Below are 22024 nucleotides of genomic sequence, written 5' to 3'. Positions count from 1 at the left end.
GCAGACGTTGAATGTGAATGTGGGTTGTACATGTTCTACGTAATTTAGAATGAATTCAGAAAGAGGAGCTAAATCATACCGGCGTTTCTCCTCATCCGGAGGGCCCTCGCATAAAAAAGAGCAGTAAGGAAAACTACAGTTTACCGGTATCTGTACTTGTAAGTATCAGCAAAAAGGTCATGACTTAGTCCTGACCTTGTGACCTGGTATCCGCTGATAAGCGGCAAGAATCGGATGTTATCTTGAAGATATCACGAGTAGGTCCTGACCTAATATAAGCAATTCTATTGGTCATAAAGCAAGCCAAATATTGTAAACGTCAATTTCCAGCTTGTTGCAGCACGCAAGACTCACAAGACGACGGGGGTGCCGGCTTTTCCGTCTATGCAAGGTGTTAGCAAGGAGACGGAGACGGACTTCGCGACGTACAAGGCCATGACATCGGAGGTGACACTAACGCCTGCTATTGAAGAGACGGGGCTGGTTGAGAATTCTACGAAGCTCACGGACTGAGACGTCGTTGGTCGAGGGCATCCGAAAAGTGGTCAAAAGTGGAGTCTACTTATACGATAATGACAATGAGAGTAGCGTCTACATAGAATGCGTGAGATGACGTCTCCTCTGTACATTGTAGAGACGCAGGAGCTGGCTAAAGCGTCGTGCCGACTTCCGACTACAGAAACATAGAGCCCAAGCCGGACGACTGGGCCGTTGAAGACGGAGCTCAAGTTACCACTTGCGATCGTGACCAAAGGTCCTACCGACACAACTACAAGACCATGATACAAAACAGCAGCTAGCTCGACCACGCGTAGGTAAGAAGCAATGTATCATGCACTAGTTGTAATGATTTTTTTTACTTTTTGCCAAGTAGCTATAAATGCTTATTTTGTTTTCTTTTTGCTTAGATACTTCGAGAAAGCGTCGATGCTCCTTCTTCCGCGCTCAATATCGGCGCGGTCCAGCGCGGATTCGATTGAAAGACCTTCACCAACCAGTGCTTGTACGTGTTTAATCACACAAAGACGTCTTGAGAAAAACTCTGCCTCCCTTGGCGATTGACGCCATTTTGTACCGTACGTACTTCCGAGATACTCAATAGATGGTTTGTTTGCCATTTCTTCGTGCCATTCAGCCCACAGTGTATTCACTGTTGAGATCCCTCTGCTCATAGATTATTTTGGTGATGCGCCAAGGGTTGATGTAAGATGAGCTTCACTAGCTGTACTACTCGTTGGTTGACTTTGAGCAGGCTCGTGATGTTCATTATCAGTGCTATCAGATCTGGCGAGGGCAACCACAGGTGACAGGCGAAACATCATGTTTCCTTGAAGCATGGACGTAAAACTCTCTCGAGTTTCTTTGAGCAGCTGTAGCACCTCGGTGTGCTGAGAGGCTAACTTATTCATTGTTTCTGAATGTTGTGTACTTATGTGCTCCGACAATAGAGGCATTGCAACCTGAAGATTTTTTTCCACATGACTTTTGGCACTAGCTGCGCCAGCCAAAGCCTGAGTTCTATATTTCTGGAAAGATTCTCCAAATATAATATGGTCACGAATGCGAACAGGGAGATGGTCAAAAAGAACAGCACAGTCTTTAAAAAGCACAGCACGTAATAGATTGGGTTTTCTGTCGACCGCGTAAAAACTTAATATCATACCAGTCTTTCGCCTGCCTAAACGATGGGAATGGCCCTGCTTCACGTGGAATAGCTCAAATAGGTACAAGGCGACGCTGCCAACTGGACAAACGTGCACATCTTTGTTGCGCATATACCCGACATGCTGCAGTTTGCCAAATGTGTTGGTCTTTCCATGCTGAATCAGCAAAACAAGAGCAATGCAGGGCTGAAAGCCTTCCTGATCTAGTCTCTGCGAGAACATGTCAGCTAGCTCCAAATCGCGGACATTCTAACCACCAAAATGTGAAAGAAGAAAGGCAGTACGCCCTCGTAATTCATCCAGCGAAAGAAAAGTATCACAAATTTGCTTGAATTGTTCGGCGGAGGAATAGCCGTCCAGTAAGGATCCTATTCCTCTATCTTCGTAACTCGTTTTTCGTGTCTTTGTCGATTGAGCTTGAACATTTTTTATTAGCTGCTTTACCGAGATGGCTCTTGATTGCAGGTTTGAATTGTGCGCAGAGTAACTTGCTGATTGTAAAGATCGACAATAGCTTTCACGTATCCACAAACAGTGGACCCTCCGATGGTTTTATCCTTGTCTTTCTTCGACTTCCGACCTATCACACTACTAGAGAGAAAAAGATGCAGTTTCCCCCCAGTCACCGTGTTATGATCACGAAAATTTCGATCGGTACACCACTGCATAAACTCGTTTTGATATCTATCGTACTTTCGCTTCGTATTGACCGGCCGCGAGCTCAACGTTGTCTGTATTGTCGCTCTCTCGCTTTCTTCGATCTCAAACTGCACAGTGCAATCATGTTCTGATTGAGCTGGTGTCAATGCTGCTGCAGCGACAGCACACGAGCGAATCGACATCCCCGAACTCCGGGCCATTTTTGTCTATGATCTGGGGCTGAGCTGGTGTTTCTCAAATTGATGGTAAAAATGGATATTTAAATTAGGTCTAAAAATTGACAGTGACTCGGGTCAGGACCCATACAACCGACTGCCTGATACTCATTAAATACCAGTATAAATCGTTCCCGTTGCAGAGACCGTTCCCGTTGCAAAAGCAAAAACGTTTTACTTTCAGATTCTAAGCAAACGCATGAACTCGGTCACCGGGCCCTTGCTGCCGAATGGATATCTGGCCGTGGGCCTCGTTCTACCGGATCGCGTTATACCTACACTACTAGCCGAAGCTAAGGCCCGTACGTACACTGGAGTTTTCAATCGTGTCGGAGGTTGCGACGACTCCTACCGCCAACAGTCTCGCGTGGATAGGGCTGCGTTGTCGCCAGCTCTTTTGGAGCTGCGTAAGGCGCTGGCTGTAGTCATTGGAACTGCACCCGGGTTGGAAGCCAGGCGTATTCTCGTTCATGCGCTCGAAGCCAGGCGAAATAGAGCAGGAGGCCCGCCAGGACTACCAAGGCGACGACATAGCTCGTGCCCGCGCAGCCCATCCCGGCGGAGTTCCAGCAAGCATGGTGCTTGCTTTGCAGCCCAATACGAGGCTTCGAGTCTCGACGGATGCTTCGCTGCCAGAAACGACAGCAAAGAGCGCATTGTGGAAATTCCCGTGGGATTTTGCCTAATCTTTAGAGGAGATCTCATTCACAGCGGTGTTGCTTTCATCAAAACTAACTACCGTGTACACTGCTATCTAAGCTACGACGACGTGCACTGGACACCTGATGTGGTCCAAAATGTTCTTCCGAGCCATGGTGTGTGTGGTTTCTGCGGTGTCAAGATGCTAAAAGAGCCTGGGCTGCGCAAACATCGGTATTTGTGTGAGCAGAATCCCGATGGAGCTTCGAACCGGTTGAAGCGAAAGCGCGAGGGCAAGGAAGGTGTCTTCAAATGCGAGTTGTGCCCCAACGTCGAATACCCCGTGGCGAGTAGTTTGCGTTCGCACAAGAGCAGAGTCCACGGTAGCGGCCAGTAGGTGGAGTAAATCTCATTACATCGCATTTGAAGGTTCATATTGCAAATTTCCTTTATTTTTTAAATTATTGGAAGTTGAAGTAAAATTAAAGTTGAAGTTGCAAGAAAACATATATTTAGACGTATAGCTTCTGTCTGGTCTACTGCTTCTCATTGGCTGCTGGTCAGTAAAGGGCTTACGGCCGGCAAAACCCCATGAACGCGGTGGTAGGAAAGCGTCTTCGAAACTCAAAATTACGTCTCCTTCGTGGATGCCGAACTGTTGCACATCAATTGAAGGCAGACCTACCATTGTAGGTGGAGTAGCAGGATGACTCAAATCCATGCGCTCACTGAAAGTTGGCTCGCGTCCAGTTCCTCTTTCGCCTTGATTCTTTCGATGCTGAGCTTGTCGTTTTCCCTTTCGAATCGTGCGGATTGTAGCTGGTTCTTGAATTCTTGGCACAGTGTGCTTATCTTGATCCCTATAAATCCAGCAATGCTTGTCGAAATCATGAGGAGCTAAGAACCGTTGCCCGTTGGACTCGACGATCGAAATTAACTCGTGCAGGCATGGTCTGCCGTGTACGACACGGAAAACACCTGAGCACTTGCTACGCTAAACCCGCTGTTTACTATCTTCTCCGCATCTTTCCACAGCCTCTCTGTTTCTCCAAGAGCTACTCGTGTGATAATACGAACTACTCTGGAATAACGGTTCGTCTGGAATATGTGAGGTGCAGTGACTGCGTTTTGCTCCATAAGTAAGCGCGTCTCCGACGCCGCGATCGTCCACCAACTTAGAAGCTTATTAAACACCGTGTACAAATCTCCTTGACTCGATTCCAATTTGCTCTTGATCTTGGCATGCGTTCCTTCAACTGTGGAAGTATCGCGGACACCAAAGTGCATGTACTTGTTTGTACAGTGTTTGACAATCCTTGTCTTGTATTTCCACCAATGCAGATCGAGGTAATCTGACACTGGTTTGCACTTCTCAATTAGATCCTCACGCTTGGCATTGAAGTCGGCTTCTGTTTCGGCGTCCACAGCCTCATAGAAACTCGCCATAAATGAGTTCGTTTGCCAAGAATTCTCCTTCTTTGGTTGACCAGGAGCAGGGTTCTCAACGTCCACCTGACCTAAATGCTTTCTTGCCATGGCCTCGACATTCTTGTTCATGTGCCAACGGCAGACCATTGATGGAATACCTGGAAATACTCGGTCGAGAGCATTTAGACACGCCAGATCGCGGTCCGTCAAGATCACCCGCGCCGGATCGATATCGTTCTCGATCATTAACAGTCGCAGCATATTGAAAGCCCACACAAAATCTTCATCCTTTTCACCGGGGAGCCAGCACTGCGCAACCAGAAGAACCGAGTTAGCCCCGGTGATCACGATGATATTGAGCAAGGGGAGGCGGTATTTGTTCGTCTTGTAGGTACAGTCAGCTACCAGAACGTCGAAGTGAAACTCGAACAGCGCAGTAGTCGCTGGGTGGGCCCAAAAGAGATGGGTGACTTCGTTTGTCTCGGGGTTAAGGCGAAACTTGTAGAAGAACTTGTGCTTAACGAGTTCCTGAAACAGGGCCTCAGTTGCCGTTCTAGATGCCAAGTCGTGTCGACGGCTTGCATCCTTGGCGTTAGAAATGTCCTTGGCAACGATGAGAGAGCGTGGGTCTGCGCTTAGAACTGTTGCATGAATCGTCGAAGGCGTGGCCCCGGCTGCTGTCTGAAGCTCAACCAAATCCAGAATGTGTGAGGCCAGTGGTTGTGATGTTGCTTGGATGGCCCGACGCCTATGCTGCGCATGTACGCGAACATCCCGCGAAGGTTGATGGTTATGATGCGTGCTTCGAGCAGTATGAACAATCTTCCACTGGCTGGCAGTGTCATCTTTATCGACAGCCCTAATCCCTATCCGCATCGGGCAAGTTGAGCGCTTCGATCCCCGTAGCGTACGCTTCCTAATCATGCTCGGTCAGGTGTTGAGTGTTCTTAGGGGCCCCTGCACGGTCACACTCGTAGTTACGAGCCCAAATTTCGCGTTCGGTGCCACCCTTGTACCGAAAACGTCGGCGAGAGACGTTGAAGCCGTGATCTAGCGTCCACTGGTGCAGCGCGGCTTCAGCGGCATCGTGAGAGCTGTAAGTGGTCTCTGGGGGCGGCTGAATAGCGTGAAGGGGGAGGTTGCTGCCGCTCATGGCTAATCAAATTGTATTTGGTGACCTTTCGTTCGTCTATAATCTTCGTCTACAGCTTACAGCCATTCGTCTACACGAAAGTACCGGTTTATACCGGTAGGTACATCACAATCACACATGGTATTTTGTGCGAGATGGTTAGATTCTCCCCGTTTCGATATGAAGTATCTTAGTTTATTAGCTGCTCATTGGAAGTGATAACTTATATCGGGGCTTAGTGAAGAAATTGTTTGCGTTCCCAATGAGGCCGGTTTTGTGGCGACAACTTCGACTGCCACACTATCATCACTGGAGTTGATTGTGGAACCCATTGTGCCACAATTTCTGGAGCACGCATCGCTGTTAATCTTGCTTTAACCAGTGGGAGTCTACTGCAGTACTTGTAGTACTTTAACTGGTAAAACTGGTGACGATGAAGAACGCCACGACGGTCACTTAACCCAAATGCAACCTACCCATTCTCTACCGATGAAATGAATGACCGTGTAAATGTCCATGCCAATTCAACTTGATCCCTCGTAAAACAGTCGAGTATACCTTTATTGTTGCTGCTTCCATACGGTTGCTCCATGATGCAGTGATGGAGCCTCACCTGTTCGGAGCTCAGTTCTTTATTTTGGTTTGGAGAATTAGCAGGCAATAATTGCAGCTTTATAAACACCAATTGCAACAAGCCATCATGCGAGAGAAAAAAAAGTGTACGCAGGCCGATCATACGTCCCTATTATAGTTGAAGTCCAAATGAAAGTATTCCATCTACCTTACACAGAATTCTTGCGCTGGAAGCTAGTGTCGGGATCCAATCGCTCGCCACTCAGGCTTTCGTCTTCCGTCAGGGCCACCTGCACCGAGTTAAGCGGAGCGGCCTGCGGAGGTAAAACATCCGTAGTGTTAAGAGGCACAGCGCCGTCGTTAGCGTCACTCGAGACGTCAATGCCGTAGAAGTCGTAGATGGTCTTGACCGTGACCTCTGTGTCCTTGTTGTTAATGTCCTTGTGGTACGCCTCCAGTGCGAGCCAGAAAAGTGGCACAATGTACAGCGCAGAGAACACGTCAAGCGTGTAGTGTTTGCGCGAGGCCACAATGAGGAACGCGATAGTAATCTGCACGAGAACCATGATGGAGATTCCGTACTTGTTAGGCCAGTACTTCCAGACCGTTAGGATGAATGACACCGTGTAGATCGTGTGGGAACTGAACATCAAGTCACCGCAGCCGTTGAGCGAGTCCAGACGTGTGAACAGCTCGCCAATGGTGGGTGGGGTAAACTCCGGGTTGGGGACAACGCAAGGCACCGGATCGTCCGGGTTCGCCGCCAAGCACGTGTCGTTAAACTTGAGTTCGCAGTGGTCAGCAGGGCCCGGGAGAGCCGTCACGAGGAACGAAATGCAGCGGAAGACCAGACAGATACTGAGTTGCAGCAGACAGCGCTTGAGCGTGATCACAAGGTACCGCGGGCGGCCAGGCTCCTGTCGGAAGAGCGGGATCGTCAGCACCAGAGCGATGGCTGGGGCGAAGATCGTGGCGAACACGAGGATGTCCGAGAGGTCCGAGGCCCAGCCCGTCAACTCGCCCATGAGTTCATAACCCAAGTCGTGGAGCGTAAAGCGCTGCTCCGTCGAGAGGTAATGGGCCTGGATATAGTACGCCAGGTTGTGGAAGATGGCGTGGGCGTACTGCATGAAGACGCACGGAAGGATGATCTTCCACTCCCGCGCCAGAAGCTGCAGCTCGATCTTCACATAGTTGATGAAGTTCTCCTTGTCACGGAGCTGCCAGCGCCTGCCCATTTTCGATTAAGTTGCTGATTGGTTGGAACTATACATCATTAGAGGAAGGTGAGTTTTTAAGCCTGTAGGAGCATTTTCACTGAGTTTTTTTGCGTCGTCGACATACCTCGGAGCTGTTACGCTGCGTGTTGCCGGGCTGGTTATCGAGTGGCGCGACTTACCCTCCTCTTCCGTGTGTGGAACGGCGCTGAACTTGGGCACTTGGCCTGCTGTTTGGTTGTGCCAGCGATCGAAAACGGGCCAAAAATGCAGAGTGTGCCTAATTATACCCCGTTGAAACCTCTTAGATTTATTAGAATTAATAATGTGTCATAATTTTTGCTACCTGTGACTAGCTTCAGCTTTTCGAAATTACTTCCGTCAAGAAATACTCCTTCCAAAGCCGATTTCATAATGAAATGCTACGTTGCACGGGGATTACGCACTTGGACGATCATTAGGAGAAATGTATCGCAGATAAAGGCTTGGAATACGTCACTGGACACCGTCCTCGGAGGACTCCTCCAGTCTTCTTCATGCGTTGTAATGCATCGCTTCGCTTTGCTCGCTACGATGCGATGGATAACTTGCGTCTGCTTGTTATCTCGGTGATGCCCATGTCGCTGGTTGAAGGTTGTTTGGACAGCAAGTTGTCGTAATGACTTACACTCACTTAGAAACGCTTCTAATGATAGTGCCGCCGGTTTCCACGTTGAAGAGCTCTTCCACCTGGATTTTCCTCCGTTGCTTTAGACTCGGAAGATCATGAAGCGACTGGGAGGTTCTTCGCACGAGGATGCCGGTGAGCAAGAGCGGGGCGCACATCTTCAACTCGCGCGACGGCACCGCAAGATCGTCGCCGGCAGCTTCAAAGGCCGCAAAGCGCTGGAGCCTGAGTTCGCCACCCCCGGCGTCGTCGGCAAGCTCACGTTGAGCTTCACGACGTCGGGGCCATTGGCAAAATATTCGCGAGCTACTTGTCTATTACCTGACCATGGATGGACGCTGCCCTCTGCGCAACCGAATGTGGTGTTGCAACTGCCGTCTCCGAATGAAAATGCAACAACTGCAGCTTTGCCACAGGTGAAAATGACGTGGAATTCGACCACACGCACTATGGAATTTACACTATTGAACGAGACGGTGATACCTGGTGATACTCCGTTGATACTGGTAGTGTCTGGGGTTGGCACACCCGAGACAGCGACGCCACAGGGCGAAGCCATCGTCACGACATTCGAGAAATTGGCGGTGAGAAGTACTGTACCGACATCCACACGCGGAGGGCAAATTGTTGATGGCCCTGCTGTATTTACGATACCAAAGATCGTACCTGGATACATTAGTGGGAAAAAGCGCTGGAGTCCGTTTAATTGCCGTCCTGGAGCGGTGTCGGACGTGACACTGGCGTTTATAGTCAATGGAAAAGTTCCGTCTGGAGGGAAATTGCTAATTGAGTTGCCCCCTGACGGATGGGAAATGGAGGAGCAGCCGAGACTTTTGCTCCGAACACCAGTGTATCATAACAAACCACTTATCTCTGCGTGGGACTGCAACCAACACACGCTGGAGATTTATTTAGGAGCTGATGGGACGTCAATCGATACGAAAACGAGTGTGATCCTCACAGTTGCAAACGTGAAGAACCCAAACAAGGAGACGATGTTCTTAGCTGCATCTAGCGATGCTTTAACTGTAGGTGCCCGTCTTACCACTTTGTCAGCAAGTGGCGGCGTTATTGACGGCCCGAGCAGAGTAGAAGTGACGCGTATTAGTGAGCTCCGAGAACGGGACTTTGAGGTGCTCACGAAGGTACTTGACGCTGATGTAGCAGAGAATCCTCCCACTGAAGACGGTATTGTCATTGATAGAGTCCCAGAATTGCTACGACGAGCAGGACTAGCTCTCTCCGATGAGTTGTATCAAAGCATTGTTGTGCCTTGTTTTCCTGTGCGCGATACGGTTCCTATAGCCGATCCAGAAGCTGAAAGTACAGAAGCTGCCACCACCCCGCGTAATGGCCGCTTAACCCGAGAAGAACTACTAAACGTGTTCGCTTTAGTGTATGCACCAGCGTATAAATATGGTCAAGAACTGCGTCTAGCATGTGGTCGAGGACATCTCGATCTTGTCAGAGAATGGATTAGTCGAGGTTGTAATCCGAATGCCGGAGACGCAACAGGTTGGTCAGCGCTCCACTACGCCGCTGACTACGGCCAGCTTGACGTACTTAACCTTCTCGTTGAAATGAACACTTCACAACCGGAGAACGGTGGTAATGGTTCGAGTACATTAAAGACACTTGAGATAGACTCACGTGACGGACATGGCTGGACGCCGCTGATGTGTGCATCAGCTAATGGTCACATCGAGGTCATCCAGAGGCTTCTGGAGCTTGGTGCGAGTGTCTCGCTGACTAGTGCCGAACATCGGTCCGCACTGCATTGGGCAGCGAGTCGAGGCATGGCTACAGCGGTATCGGTGCTCATCGCTGCCGGCACAGACGTGAACCAAGTGGATCGCTGCGGCTGGACGCCTCTGCACTGCGCAATGCTGCACGGCAACTCCAACTGCGCAGCCGTCCTCGCCGAGAAAGGTGCCAATCCAGCGGCAAAGGACAAGCTGGACTACGTAGCCCAGTACTACGGCGACGCCGCCTTCCTCTCTTCTGGCAAACCACTTCAACTTGTGTAGGCTATTGACACGCATCATGTGATTGGCCAATTTTTCAATTCACTATTATATTTTAAAGACACAAAAGCGATTTTTCTTACTAACTTTTTTTTTAAAAAACTATGAAATTTATATTTGTCAATTGCGCAAACACATTTTACTTTTCAACCAATAGGATCCAGTTTGAAGTGCACGAGCGGATCCGCCACAAGAATACGCTGACCCAAGGAGCTTCGCTGCCTCATTCCCCAAGTGTCTGCGCATTAACTACAACTATGCCCACGTCCGCAGCAGCCAAGGTGCTGGCCGAGGTGTATCGCCTGCACCATATCCCTCTACCGCCCATCACGCTGCAGGCGCTGCTGAAACGCGGTCCGCACGCCAGTCAGGCCGTCGCGGCGTCTTTGCAGAACGATCCACAGGCGCTTTCCAAGTGGCGCGAGGCGAATGCGCCCGCCATCGTCACGTCCGCGCAGCTGCTGCATCGCGAAGTGCCCATTCGCATCGCGCGTCGCATCGTGGACCTTGAGAACCTGCCAGATGAGCTGCCGCAGGCCACACCCATCGTGTCACTGCGCGAGCAGCTACTGGACAGCTTCGACCGCCTCGTGAGCTGTTCGCTGCCCGCCAACCTTGCTAGCGAGCACGATTTTATGGAGCTACACCGCAAAATCCGCAAGAAACATGCCACTATGCACGGCAACATCGCCGAGGCCGTGCAGGCGCTCGAGTACGAGCCCCAAGGCCTCAGCGAGTCGCTGGACAACTTCTACAACTCGCGCATTGGCATCCGCATGCTCGTAGATCAGCACGTCGCCGCCCAGACGCCTAAGCCTGGCTTCTCAGGTATCGTCAATGACGAGACGTCGCCTGTAAAGATCGCACGGGACATTGTGCAACAGGTGCGTCCGTTGTGGCAGCAGAGTCTCCGTGACGAACAACTGCCCGAGATCATTGTCAGTGGCGATGAAGAAGCCACCTACCGCTACGTGCCTCAGCACATCGAGATCATCTTGACTGAGGTGTTCAAGAATGCTGTGCTGAACAGCGTCGCGGCTGCTAAGAGAACGGGAGCTTCGACGCCTCCGCCTGTCAATGTGTTGATCTCTGGCGGACAGCACGGCGTGTGTGTCAAAGTGTCGGACCTGGGCGGCGGTATGACCCGCAAGGAAGCCAACGAATTGTCCAACTATTACCACACGGCCACGTCCCCTACCTCGAGTGGATACGACCCTGTAGCCGAGGTGTTGGAGAGACGCGCCAGTGGATTGGACTTCTCGGACTCTTTCGGATTGCGTATTGCACAGCTGTACGCGAAGTACTTTGGCGGTGAACTAGCTATTATGCCCATGGAAGGACACGGCGTGGACACGTATATTTACATGAACTGCCTCACAGGCGCCTCGGAGGTCAAGTAAGTTTCGGAAGGTTTCCAGCAGGGTAATTGACAAATGCAGTATGTATGACTGTGTTGGCAACTGTATAAAATCTGTTTTTATTTGTTTTACCGAAGTATTGTGCTTTGCATATATTTTGGCTAAACGGATAAAAACAACTATCTGTAATTGCAAGGGCTAGGTATAACAAACTAAGAATTAGCAGGTGACAACCAGATAGATATCACGGCGTGATTCACGCCTCCGTAAATATAACCAATCAAAAGCTCAGACACAAAAGAAGGGTTCGTTTTGAAAATTCGGAGTAGATTCGGCTTTTAAGTCTCACTCTTAAACAATTCAACTCCACTATGGCGGTGAATCCTCTGCCATCCAGCAGTTTGCGTCAAAACCGACGCGATAGTCAGTGTAGATTTTGACTAGCGACGAAAAGCCATGTATTCCGTTGATATGAAGTGGCGTGGCGTAGTTCTACTGTACGTCTATAGCATTGACGTTGCTACAGTTGCCTCTGTTTTAGGTGTTTCAGAGCGCAGTTTAAGTCGTTGGTATCACGACTTTAAACGGACTGGGAACGTATTAGCCGAGAAAACAAGAAATCGATCGTCAAGGTGGCCGGATCATGTGTGCTCATTTGTGCGAGAGTATGTCAACGCCCACCCCTGTTTCTACTTTGAAGAGCTTCGAAAGGAGCTACAACTTCAATTCGGAGCTTCGATAAGCCTGACAGATTCAACAATTTGCCGTGCGTTACGGTTCGATCTGGGATTAACGCGCAAGGTCCTGACAAAACGTGCGAAGGAGAGTGTCCCTAGAGACCGACAAGAATATATCAACCGTCTGCTACCGTTTTATAGTGGACCTGATCAACTTGTCTTCGTAGATGAAACGTCAAAAGATGGCCGGTAAGTAACTTCGTTTTATCAGTTTATTTTGTTTTACTTATGCTACAAGCGGTTATTAACCTATTGTTTTGTCAAACAGATCTGTATTGAGGAAGTATGGGTGGTCCGCCAGGAATACTCCTGCTCATGCTGTACTACCGTTTAGCCGAGGGAATCGAGTTTCGTTGCTAGCAGCGGTCGATGTCAACGAATTCTTTGGTTGGGGGATTACTGAAGGTACTTTTACGAGAGCGATATTAATGAGATTTTCAAGACCAAAATTGCGCCTTACCTGAATCGATGGCCACTACCGAGGTCAATCGTCATCATGGATAATGCAATAATCCACATGTACGAGGAACTCCAGGAATTGGTCCATGAAACGGGAGCTATACTGATGTTCCTTCCTCCATATTCCCCAGACTTAAACCCAATTGAAGTCACCTTCTCACTTCTTAAGAGGTGGATCCAACGAAATGCAAATATGGCATTCCAAACTGACCCATTTGCGGTGATGAAAGTTGCGCTCTACAACTGCACACGACAAAAAGATTCTGTAGGTTTAAATCTTTACAGACATTGTGGTTATCATTCACAAAAACTTGAAATACAGGTCAACTAGATGTATTTAATGTGATCTTTCCATTTCATTCGGCTCCATGTGGTCTGTATCGACAATATTTTGCGCTGGATCAGGCGTGTCAACCTCTATTGGTCCTCGAAAAGGAGGGCACAAACTATATGGCGGTAGACCAAGGGCATCGCGGAGGTCCGCTATGTTGACTTTTAGTGGAACTGGAACGCCGTGGATTTGAACGCGAATGATGCGATAAGCTGCATCGTGCTGTAGCTGTGTCGATGCGATCTCTTCATTCATTGATCGTTCTTGCTCATCAATATGTAGAAGCTGTCGGAACGTCGTATTCTGGGGAATTTCAATATCACTGCCCTCGGGAAGTCTAGCCTGCGCAACGGGCCATATAGTTTTGTGTAGCAGGTCCGCCAGTAATACCAGACTCCTGTAAGAAAGCGGCAACACGGGGAATCTGCTCTTGAATACGCGACGCGGTAGCTCGACGGAGCGAAGTGCTTGACGTTCGCGACTCTTTGGGGATGTATACGAAGAGCTCAAGTACAAACCCGGCTTGACCACTTTTTCGACGCCGAGCTGTGTGCCACACACCTTCTAACTGCGCTTTGAACGCGCTACTTTCAACAAGTGGGACGTAGTCTTTTTGCTTGGCGTGATTTGATGGCTTCAGGAAGACTGCGAAACCAGGCTGCCATTGCCCAGGAACCATCTCTTCCAGCTTCTTCTCAATTATCTTGCGGAGCGCTGCCGGTCCGTCGTCTATTGTCAACACAAACTCCTTGGGAGAAACTTTTTAGAGCTCTGGTGTCTGGCTCGCCATTCTTTGCTGTAATCCGACAAGTCAACAAGCTTGGCAACGGAAGCTGCGGGACAGATGAGCCTGCCATTGTAGAATAGAAACTAAGTTAAACCAATGCTTATGAATACCAAAACCAATAATAGAAGCTTTTACGATGACTTACGTTTGACGAGGCTTCGTGGCATTAGTGTTCAACCCTATCGCCACGTTGAATTACGTCCTCGAACCTTGCTCTAGTCGTCGGTCGACTGGCTTCAGCATCTTATCCCGCTCCTCGTTCGTCTCCAGCGTTGCCATAACCCGGCCCCGCCCATGGTAGCACCCACCTTCTTCTGAACCTCCTTGGCCACCTGACCATCCGTCCTTTAGCTGCTCAAACGGCTCCTAGATTACCTGTGTGGCCATGACCACAGCACCACGTTCAGGTGCTTCAGCGGCGCCTTGGCCACTAGCTCTACTCTTCACGCAATCTCCAATTCTTTGTTGCACGTTGAGCCGCTCCTTATTCATCTCCGGCGTGGTCATGTCCGCGCCCACCTCTTTTGGCAACTCTGTGGCCACCAGCGCGGCCTTTCCGCAGCTACTGGAGCGGCTCCTTGGTCACCAGCTCTCCTTCTTCAGCTTGAGCAGCTCTAGGTTTACAGCAGACACGACTTTGGCCTGCAATCGCCGCCTTCCACAGGATGAGAAGCTTCCCACAGCACGTTCGTGGTCACGCACACCTCCTTCTGCACTCGACAAGCTTCAGATTCCCCACAGGTGCGACCTTCTACAGCTCGAACAGCTTCTTGTTTATCACAAACGCGGCCGGCGCCACTCCCAACTCCTTCTCCAGCTTGAGCGGCTTCTGGCTCACCGCATGCGCGACCTTGACCACGCGCACCTTCTTTTGTAGCTTGAGCGGCCTTCGCGTGGGGTCCAGACTCGGAACTGACGATTTACACTAATCAGCAAAGATTTAAATGGCGAACAGAGTGATTTTACAAATCAAAAACCGGAGTACCTCAAGTCCGAATTTGAGTAAAATCGGACGGCAAATTACATGAAAAGCACAATAATTCCTTTTTTTTAAGATCTCCCGAACAAAACGGCGCTTGGGAAATCCCTTGATGGTATGCAAAGTCTTCCGTTCCGACTGCTAGTCGTGAACGAATTGGATCTTCGGGACGTTGGTCGAGGCGACCGGCAGGAATGGCAGCCACCTGGTGTTGTTGAAGAGCTCGACGCTCAGCCTCTTTGGAAATCTAAACCGTAAGCATCGTGAAGATGAAGCACTGTAAATTTCCGCTGCATTTCTAAATAGTAGTCGATGCGTTGCAGAAACGTAACATCCCCACAGGAGTTGGGGCTCATTCTATTATCTGCTGAGCCTGCAGCGATCAAATCCTTGTGCCTGAGAGTACGACGTCCACAGGCGCCAGCGCAAAGTGAGTAAGCAAATCGTACTTCATGATCGAAGAGCCAAATTATTCATTGCCTGCTTTAGTTGTCATTTTTGCAGCCATACCAGGGACAGTTAACGACGGTTTGAGTAAATTCGACCTTGTGTCTCGTTATCTTAGCGTTAAGTGGAAGCAATGTGGGTATGTTGGATATAATATCCAGTCGCTCCGTTGAGTTTATGATAATAATTTTATTAATTTGTTCGTCTAGCGAGCCATTAAAATGGGATGCGTGTTCTCCTACGAGGCTGGATACGTCTTGCGATATCGACTCTAGGATTGTTCCTCTGAATGTTGCTGAGTGCTCGTTCATTAAACTCATTGCTTACGGACAGAATAAAAGCAGTCGTCGACAGGTACCGAGCGCGCTTGATACTCAAAAACTCTCTCTGATCGTTTAAATTTTGTGCAGGTTGTGCTTGAAGATATTGAACTAATGGGGTCAACAGAGGATTCTTCACTTGCTCAAAGAACACACACGGACAAGGATCGAAGTAGCCACCAGCCTGGTGTCATTCGTCGACCAGGTATGCAACCTCTCGCGAATGACTACGACGAGCTGCAAGCAGTATTGCTGGATGCTGGAGTACCGATGGACCTGGTAATACAGATAGCTGGTATTTCTAAACGAGAAAAAGAAACATTGACTCAAATTCCCCCGGAATCAAACTTTCCAACCAGCAAACCTGAGGACGAAATACTGGCACCAAAAGATCAAATTCAAGAAGAAAATTGCGCAGCTTCACCTTTTGATACCGCCCTACGACAGTATATCGAGCAATCCGCTCGCGAGCGATCAACACTCGAGGAAATTCTTGACACAAAGATGACAAAGGACCCGGACGACGTATCGTCGTGGCAGTCTCCAACAGTATCATCCACTGATCCTACGAACAGCAAAGAGATCATACTGTACACCTTTGGACCATTCTTCACCCAGTGTTTACTCTGTGGTGGAGCAGATCCCCAAGTGACGTGCATACAGATGGTTGAGCGAGCTGCTCCACTTTTGAAAAATGTTATTGGAGCAACGTGTGCGTTTGAAGGTGTAATTGCTTTGATTGTGCTCGGAATTCGAGAAGCAAAGACATCTTACGTCTTCAAAACTGCAATTCATCTAGCTTACACCGTTTTCCGGATTGAGTCATCAGATGTTTTGGAAGCTGAGCAGCTTGGGGGATCTTCCGCCTTAAAACTTGTCGAAGAGGTTGCACGTGCGAACTGGAATTATGGGCTGCGAGTCATTCTGGAGTGGACTCTTGCGAGTTCGTTTTGCTGGTCGGTCAGCCACAATGGGAAGCTGGCAGCATCGAAGATGCCACCGTCGGTCGATCGAGCTTTTCTGCAGTTTATACGCTTGCTAGTCGAACAAGATTTGACTCGCACGGTGTTCTTCGATGAACTTCTTAGTTTAAGCCCAACCCGCAGCACCACAGGGCTCATTTTTGCGAGAAATCGTTTGCGGTTGCTTCGAATGATACTACAGAACGACACGATCCGCTGTCACGTATCAACCAACGTGGAAACTAGTATTCGCACACTGTGTACCAGTCTCTTGTGCTTAAACGCTCTACCAAGTGATGAATTAGCATTGAAACGTGATGATAAAGGTATCCTGGCACGTTTGGCATCCGAATGTTTAGACAAACTTGATCAGCCCCGTGGGAGTAGCTACAGTCGCTCTAACCACGTAGCCTCCGTGCGTAGATATCTGGAAGACGCAAGCAACGCCCAAAGTCATCATTCGCACCACTACACCCACACTGCTTTATTCATTCAAGATGCATCTTTGGAGGCTGAGATGGCGGCGTTTACCGTGCTGTTGCAACGGTATTTTTCGTTTCAACGTCGTCCGAATGGCCTGTATCGCCATTCTTTTGTTCGTGTGAGTCAAATCGATGCCAAGACTGATGAAGTACCCGAATCTTTTCAAAAGGGGAACATTGCTTTCCAAGGACAGGTACTTGCCCGGATACCCCCAACACAAACCTTCCACGACGAAATCCAGCAGAAATCAGCGCCTTACGTGTTTGAGATCAACGACAAGAAATCGTCGCCTGGTATATTGTCACCACCGGCAGGTAAGCAAGACGTTGTGTCAAGTTTCGCTTCTTTTAAAGGTACAATTGAGCGGCGCAGCGATCTTCCTAAGCGATCAAATAAGGTCTCCCCTGACCACGAGATACCCGCTCCATTAGCCGCAAAAGCCTTGACAAGCAAGGAACTCGTCACAGCTACATGTAGTGACGACACTGCGGAAAAGATCCTACCGAGCGGGTCACCTGGTTTAAAAAGCTCAACAAAAGAATCGACATTTAGTCCAGTTATTGGGACCGTAAATCAAGCACCTCTTACATCAAATCGAACGTCTGCAGCTGTTGATATTGCAGCAGCAGGTTCCGTTGTTACGACCGACGGTCCAGTATCAATCCTCGTCGACAAATATGAACCACCAGAAGTCATTGAACACTTGATCTCTACGAAAAATACGAACGATCGTCGCAAAAGAGGAGCCAAAGTAAAAAGCAAAGACAAAGGTAATGACAACGATCCAGATCATTGCGTTCTTCAATAGCAACAAGTTGCCGTTCATCCGACTCGGCATCTCCTTTTCGCAGTGGGGATATTGCACCGCAAACGATGCTCTATGGGTAGTGTGAGCCCAGGAAAATGATATCGTCAACTTCATTGGAGAGTGCAAAACTAGCTGTTTGGCATCATTTCGAATCAATGAGCTGTCATGTTGATCAGCTTCACTGAAAAGAGAGAGCGATGTTATTAGCCGAGGAGCATTATCGCAACAGTAGAGCGACGAGAGTGGTGCAGCTAGAAGTTTCAAGAGTGCTAGAGGCTGCTGGACTGTTGGCTGGAAATGCTTGCGCTCGACACATATTACAAGCAGATTCGTTACGAATGAGCCTCTTGCTCGGGTGTTTATCGAATTAATTTCCACAAAAAAGAATGACAGCAAAGCTTGCAATTTGCAACAAAATATTCCGTGCTTGTTCAAAGCCGAGAGTTTCTGCATACGTCAGTGTAAATGGATACCCCTGTCTTAACAAAGCTGCCATTGATCTTGAAACCGAAAGATATTACAGAACTACGTTGGGGATTGCATAGTGATCGAGACTTCGACAGACAATTGCTAAGCCAACGCAGTACATTTTAATGGTTCTTTCTGTGTTCGAGCTGTGCAATACTGTCGAATACGTGATCAGCATCCGCAAAATGCTTGGTGTTTAAGAAGATTTACCAACGTATTCGCTTCTTGATCCGTAATTACCCACGGTTGCACTAATTTTTCTTATCACGTGCAATTTAGTCGAATTTTATTCGTTGCTTGTGGAGATTTTATTGCACCTGGAGTGCTCTTACAAGATGAAAGTATCGTCGGTATATAGTACGTTTGCGCCCCCACTTGCCCCCAACGAATACCACGGATGCCATCCTGACTTGGTCGTATGGTAACAGGAATGACGGGTCGGAATGACAGGACTCTTAAGTCCCTTGAAGCTCACATGCATATCCCGACGCCGGAACAGTAGAGCAACGGCACCAAAATGACAGAGAGTGAATGTCGTTGAAGCAGAATTCTCATGTTGTCTGGCAGTTTTTGCTCAAAATGCTTGTAAAGTTTACGTGGTGCACATCATTTTGCGTTTTTGTTCCAGAATGTCTTCTCGCAGTTCGATAATTGCCACACGAGAGAGCGGAGATGTCGACACTGAGTGACGAGGAGCAGGAGCTGATCCAAAAGGACCGCGAGGCCAACCCTGGCTGCTTCTACTCGACGGCACTGTCGCAGTCCTGCAGGTCCATTAACGGCGACAGTAAGTGCGAGATCATTAAGAAAATCTTCCGCCAATGCCCCAACGCTCGCAAGGAGCTCATCTCGAACCGCAAGGAGATCACAGAGGACGAACACGGGGGCGAGGCCACGACTGGAGAATTTTTTAACAGGGAGAGGATGGACCCGCGTAAAAGGTGCGTGGTAATTCAATGTTGAGAATGATTGTCAGTTGACAGCGTTAACCGGAATTTCTGCAGTGGTGAACAGGAATTTGGCACTTTTTTCCAGCAACGGTTTGTACATTTAGCTACTGTAATGAGACGGCAATTGGGTGTTGCCAAATTGTGGGCTTATTTCTGGCTGCATTTGGGTGCAGAGGTGACGACTTCGAAGCACAGATGAGTCCATTCGACTTTTTACGACAAGAAATGCTGCGGCCGTTTGAAGGTGAGTGAGCTAGTTTCGGGGGTTCGGAGCTTGAAACGAGGCATTAAAGCTTGAAATTTGCTGCAGATTTCTTTGGTGGCGGCTTGTGGAGAAGCGACTCGAACCCGTTTGAAGGTTTAGAGCGTGAGTTTGAGCGGATGCCGGTGCGTCCGCCGTCCCCGACGCCACATCGACCATCGCGACAGACGCCGTCGAACCCGCCACACTACTCGTTCCAGCCTTCACAAGGCAAAACTAATGGTTAGCTACTTCTGTTGCAATAAACCTCGGTAATTGCTTTACTAATGTTATTGGTGTTTCGGATGCGCAGAAGCCGACGCAAAAGCACGTGCACAGGGCAAGAGTGACCTGTTTGCAGACTACTCAGGCCGCGTTGATGAAATATAGGCATTTCTTGCTAGAAAACGGGAACGGTAAACAGGAAGGGACCGTTGAATAGACCGCCTTTCGTATGACATTTTCAAAATTTGATGTTGTCGAAAATTTATATTTTTTTGTTTTCAATTGACAAAATGGTTGTTTGATGCTCCCCTCTTAACGGTATTCCCAAGAACTTATCTTCGCATTCTTCACGAAAGCACGCAACCAAACTGGCGCTACTTCAAAAAAAAGGATTTGATTGGGTTGAAATGCTGAACCTGGAGCTCATTTTCAAATTCCCTAGGAAAGGTCGAGACCACTTGGAAAAACGAAAAAAAATTGGGTGGAGGTGATGTTGGAGCTGCATTCGCAGCGACGTTGAAACGAATTGGTACGCAGTTGACATCTGAGGATCTGGCGAAGCTTTATCCTGCAAATTCGGGCGCACAAATAGCGGCTCCAATCAAGCTGGAAGACTGCAAATTCTTCTGCGAAATGTTTTGGTCAGTTGTGAAGACGCGTGTCCTCAAGTTGCTAAACAACGGATTGTCTTCAGTGGTGGAGGGGGTCGCGACAAAGGAGTCAGACTACGATTTATTATGGATCCAAGAAGACAGCGAGCAGTGCTGGACGATGTTTGGCGAGCCGAGCTCTGCGGTGTGAAAAAAAAAACCGAACTAAAGATAGTAAACATTAAAACAAAATAAAACATTTGCGCTGTGCACATTACTCTTAGTTGCCCATGACCGAAGTCGTCACCAAAGACATCATTGACACCGACGCCGACGACTCAGCCCAGTGTGATGTCCTTTTGGGCGAATTCCGTGAAAGTCAATTAGCTCGACACCGTCCGAGCTCAACTTTGGGAACGAAAACATTCGCAACTCCTGGTTTTCTCGAGTGTGACTGCGCTTCTACCACCAAGAGAGGGCGCTACAATGAGGTCGTTTGCGGGGCCCACAAGCTGACGCTGCGAAACTCAAGACCTCACTTGGAATCACTCGAGTTCTCCCAGAAGATGGCTTCATTTGCGGCACAAAACTCGCCTCTACTAAAGTCTATGACATTGCTACCACCGTCAGCGATAGCATCGTCTGGTGAGGAATTGGATTCCGTGCTGCTGAGAGCTTCTCAAAGCACAAGTTCTCTCCGTCAGCAGCACAATTTCACAAGTGAACCAAGCGTTGCGCTGCTACCTTCACTATATTCGAAAAGCACGTTACGACCGCGAAGTGAAGACGGCACTTCAGAAAACGCCACAGAACGCAAAAGCTTTTCGCTATCGTCATTTGCACTCGACGCACCAACGACACTGCCACTGGAAGAGGCTCAAAAGATGTTTGAGCAGTACAGCAAAATAATTCGGTTAAACGTCGACACGCGAAAGAATATGGGGATCCTGTACACACGTCGATCGACCCTCTTGGCAGCGATGGGCAACTTTTCTGCAGCGTTGCAAGACGCAGAACAGGCAGTGCTATTGGATCCAAAGTCGACGGTCGTATGTAAATTAACTTACTGACAATTATGTATCTGTACTAACTAATGAGTGAATGGCAGGGATACTATCGCAAGGGCTGTGCACTTTGTGGGCTTAATCGCTTCGCAGAGGCAAGCAGAGCCTTTCAACAAGGACTCGCTTTCGATGTCAACTGTCGATATTTGCACCATGGCCTCCAACTAGCACTTAATCATTCGCGGCACAATTACTACATGTAGTCAAGTAAAAAATAAATAAACTACTTCATTTTCCACGAACATGAAAACCATTGAAAAGGGCCCTACGATTGGTGAGCCCAGGTGCTCCGAAATAATCATTGTATTAGCATTTCAATACAATATTTTACAATAAATTATTTATTTTTGAGACCGTAAGGCCCATGGTCTTTCCAATTTTGTTTTTCGTAAACTTTTCCGTGGTTTTAACTTAAAATCTTTTTATAGGAAAGGCTTATTTTGGCTGCAATTATTTATTTTCGCTGTTGAGCAATATCTTATTTCTAAGGGCTGTGATAATATTATTGCAATGTTATTATCGGAGCACCTGGGTGGTCAGCATGAAAAAGATATGTGACTGTACTCTATAATTAGCTATTTCTCGGGATGCAGAGG

At 48.5% G+C, this 22024-nt stretch overlaps 6 protein-coding genes across 6 annotated transcripts; 4 read left to right on the top strand and 2 right to left on the bottom strand.

The window, feature by feature from the left end:
• Positions 1-6443: 6443 nt before the first annotated feature.
• PITG_02644 (uncharacterized protein) lies at positions 6444-7756 on the bottom strand (the record flags this gene model as incomplete). The annotated part of the gene is made up of 2 exons (XM_002907506.1): positions 6444-7577; positions 7656-7756. One exon carries the CDS (start codon positions 7547-7549, stop codon positions 6521-6523), a length of 1029 nt encoding a protein of 342 aa, XP_002907552.1.
• Positions 7757-8293: 537 nt separating this feature from the next.
• PITG_02643 (uncharacterized protein) lies at positions 8294-10222 on the top strand (the record flags this gene model as incomplete). The annotated part of the gene is made up of 2 exons (XM_002907505.1): positions 8294-9518; positions 9567-10222. 2 exons carry the CDS (start codon positions 8294-8296, stop codon positions 10220-10222), a joined length of 1881 nt encoding a protein of 626 aa, XP_002907551.1.
• Positions 10223-10467: 245 nt separating this feature from the next.
• Positions 10468-11689, top strand: PITG_02642 (pyruvate dehydrogenase [lipoamide]; the record flags this gene model as incomplete). Its single annotated transcript, XM_002907504.1, has 1 exon — positions 10468-11689. The coding sequence occupies one exon, from the start codon at positions 10477-10479 to the stop codon at positions 11617-11619; it is 1143 nt and encodes a 380-aa protein (XP_002907550.1).
• Positions 11690-13441: 1752 nt separating this feature from the next.
• Positions 13442-15324, bottom strand: PITG_02641 (uncharacterized protein; the record flags this gene model as incomplete). The annotated part of the gene is made up of 6 exons (XM_002907503.1): positions 13442-13833; positions 14196-14223; positions 14267-14453; positions 14677-14803; positions 15211-15266; positions 15320-15324. 6 exons carry the CDS (start codon positions 15322-15324, stop codon positions 13442-13444), a joined length of 795 nt encoding a protein of 264 aa, XP_002907549.1.
• A 3698-nt stretch (positions 15325-19022) lies between these two features.
• On the top strand, positions 19023-20008 carry PITG_02640 (uncharacterized protein; the record flags this gene model as incomplete). The annotated part of the gene is made up of 5 exons (XM_002907502.1): positions 19023-19299; positions 19363-19398; positions 19482-19552; positions 19619-19792; positions 19863-20008. 5 exons carry the CDS (start codon positions 19031-19033, stop codon positions 19937-19939), a joined length of 627 nt encoding a protein of 208 aa, XP_002907548.1.
• Positions 20009-20930: 922 nt separating this feature from the next.
• PITG_02639 (uncharacterized protein) lies at positions 20931-21631 on the top strand (the record flags this gene model as incomplete). Its single annotated transcript, XM_002907501.1, has 3 exons — positions 20931-21084; positions 21163-21413; positions 21473-21631. 3 exons carry the CDS (start codon positions 20931-20933, stop codon positions 21629-21631), a joined length of 564 nt encoding a protein of 187 aa, XP_002907547.1.
• Between the last annotated feature and the right edge of the window lie 393 nt (positions 21632-22024).

Source organism: Phytophthora infestans, genomic scaffold, assembly GCF_000142945.1.
Source record: "Phytophthora infestans T30-4 supercont1.3 genomic scaffold, whole genome shotgun sequence".
Lineage (NCBI taxonomy): Eukaryota > Oomycota > Peronosporomycetes > Peronosporales > Peronosporaceae > Phytophthora > Phytophthora infestans.
This window is presented reverse-complemented; position numbering and strand designations above follow the sequence as displayed.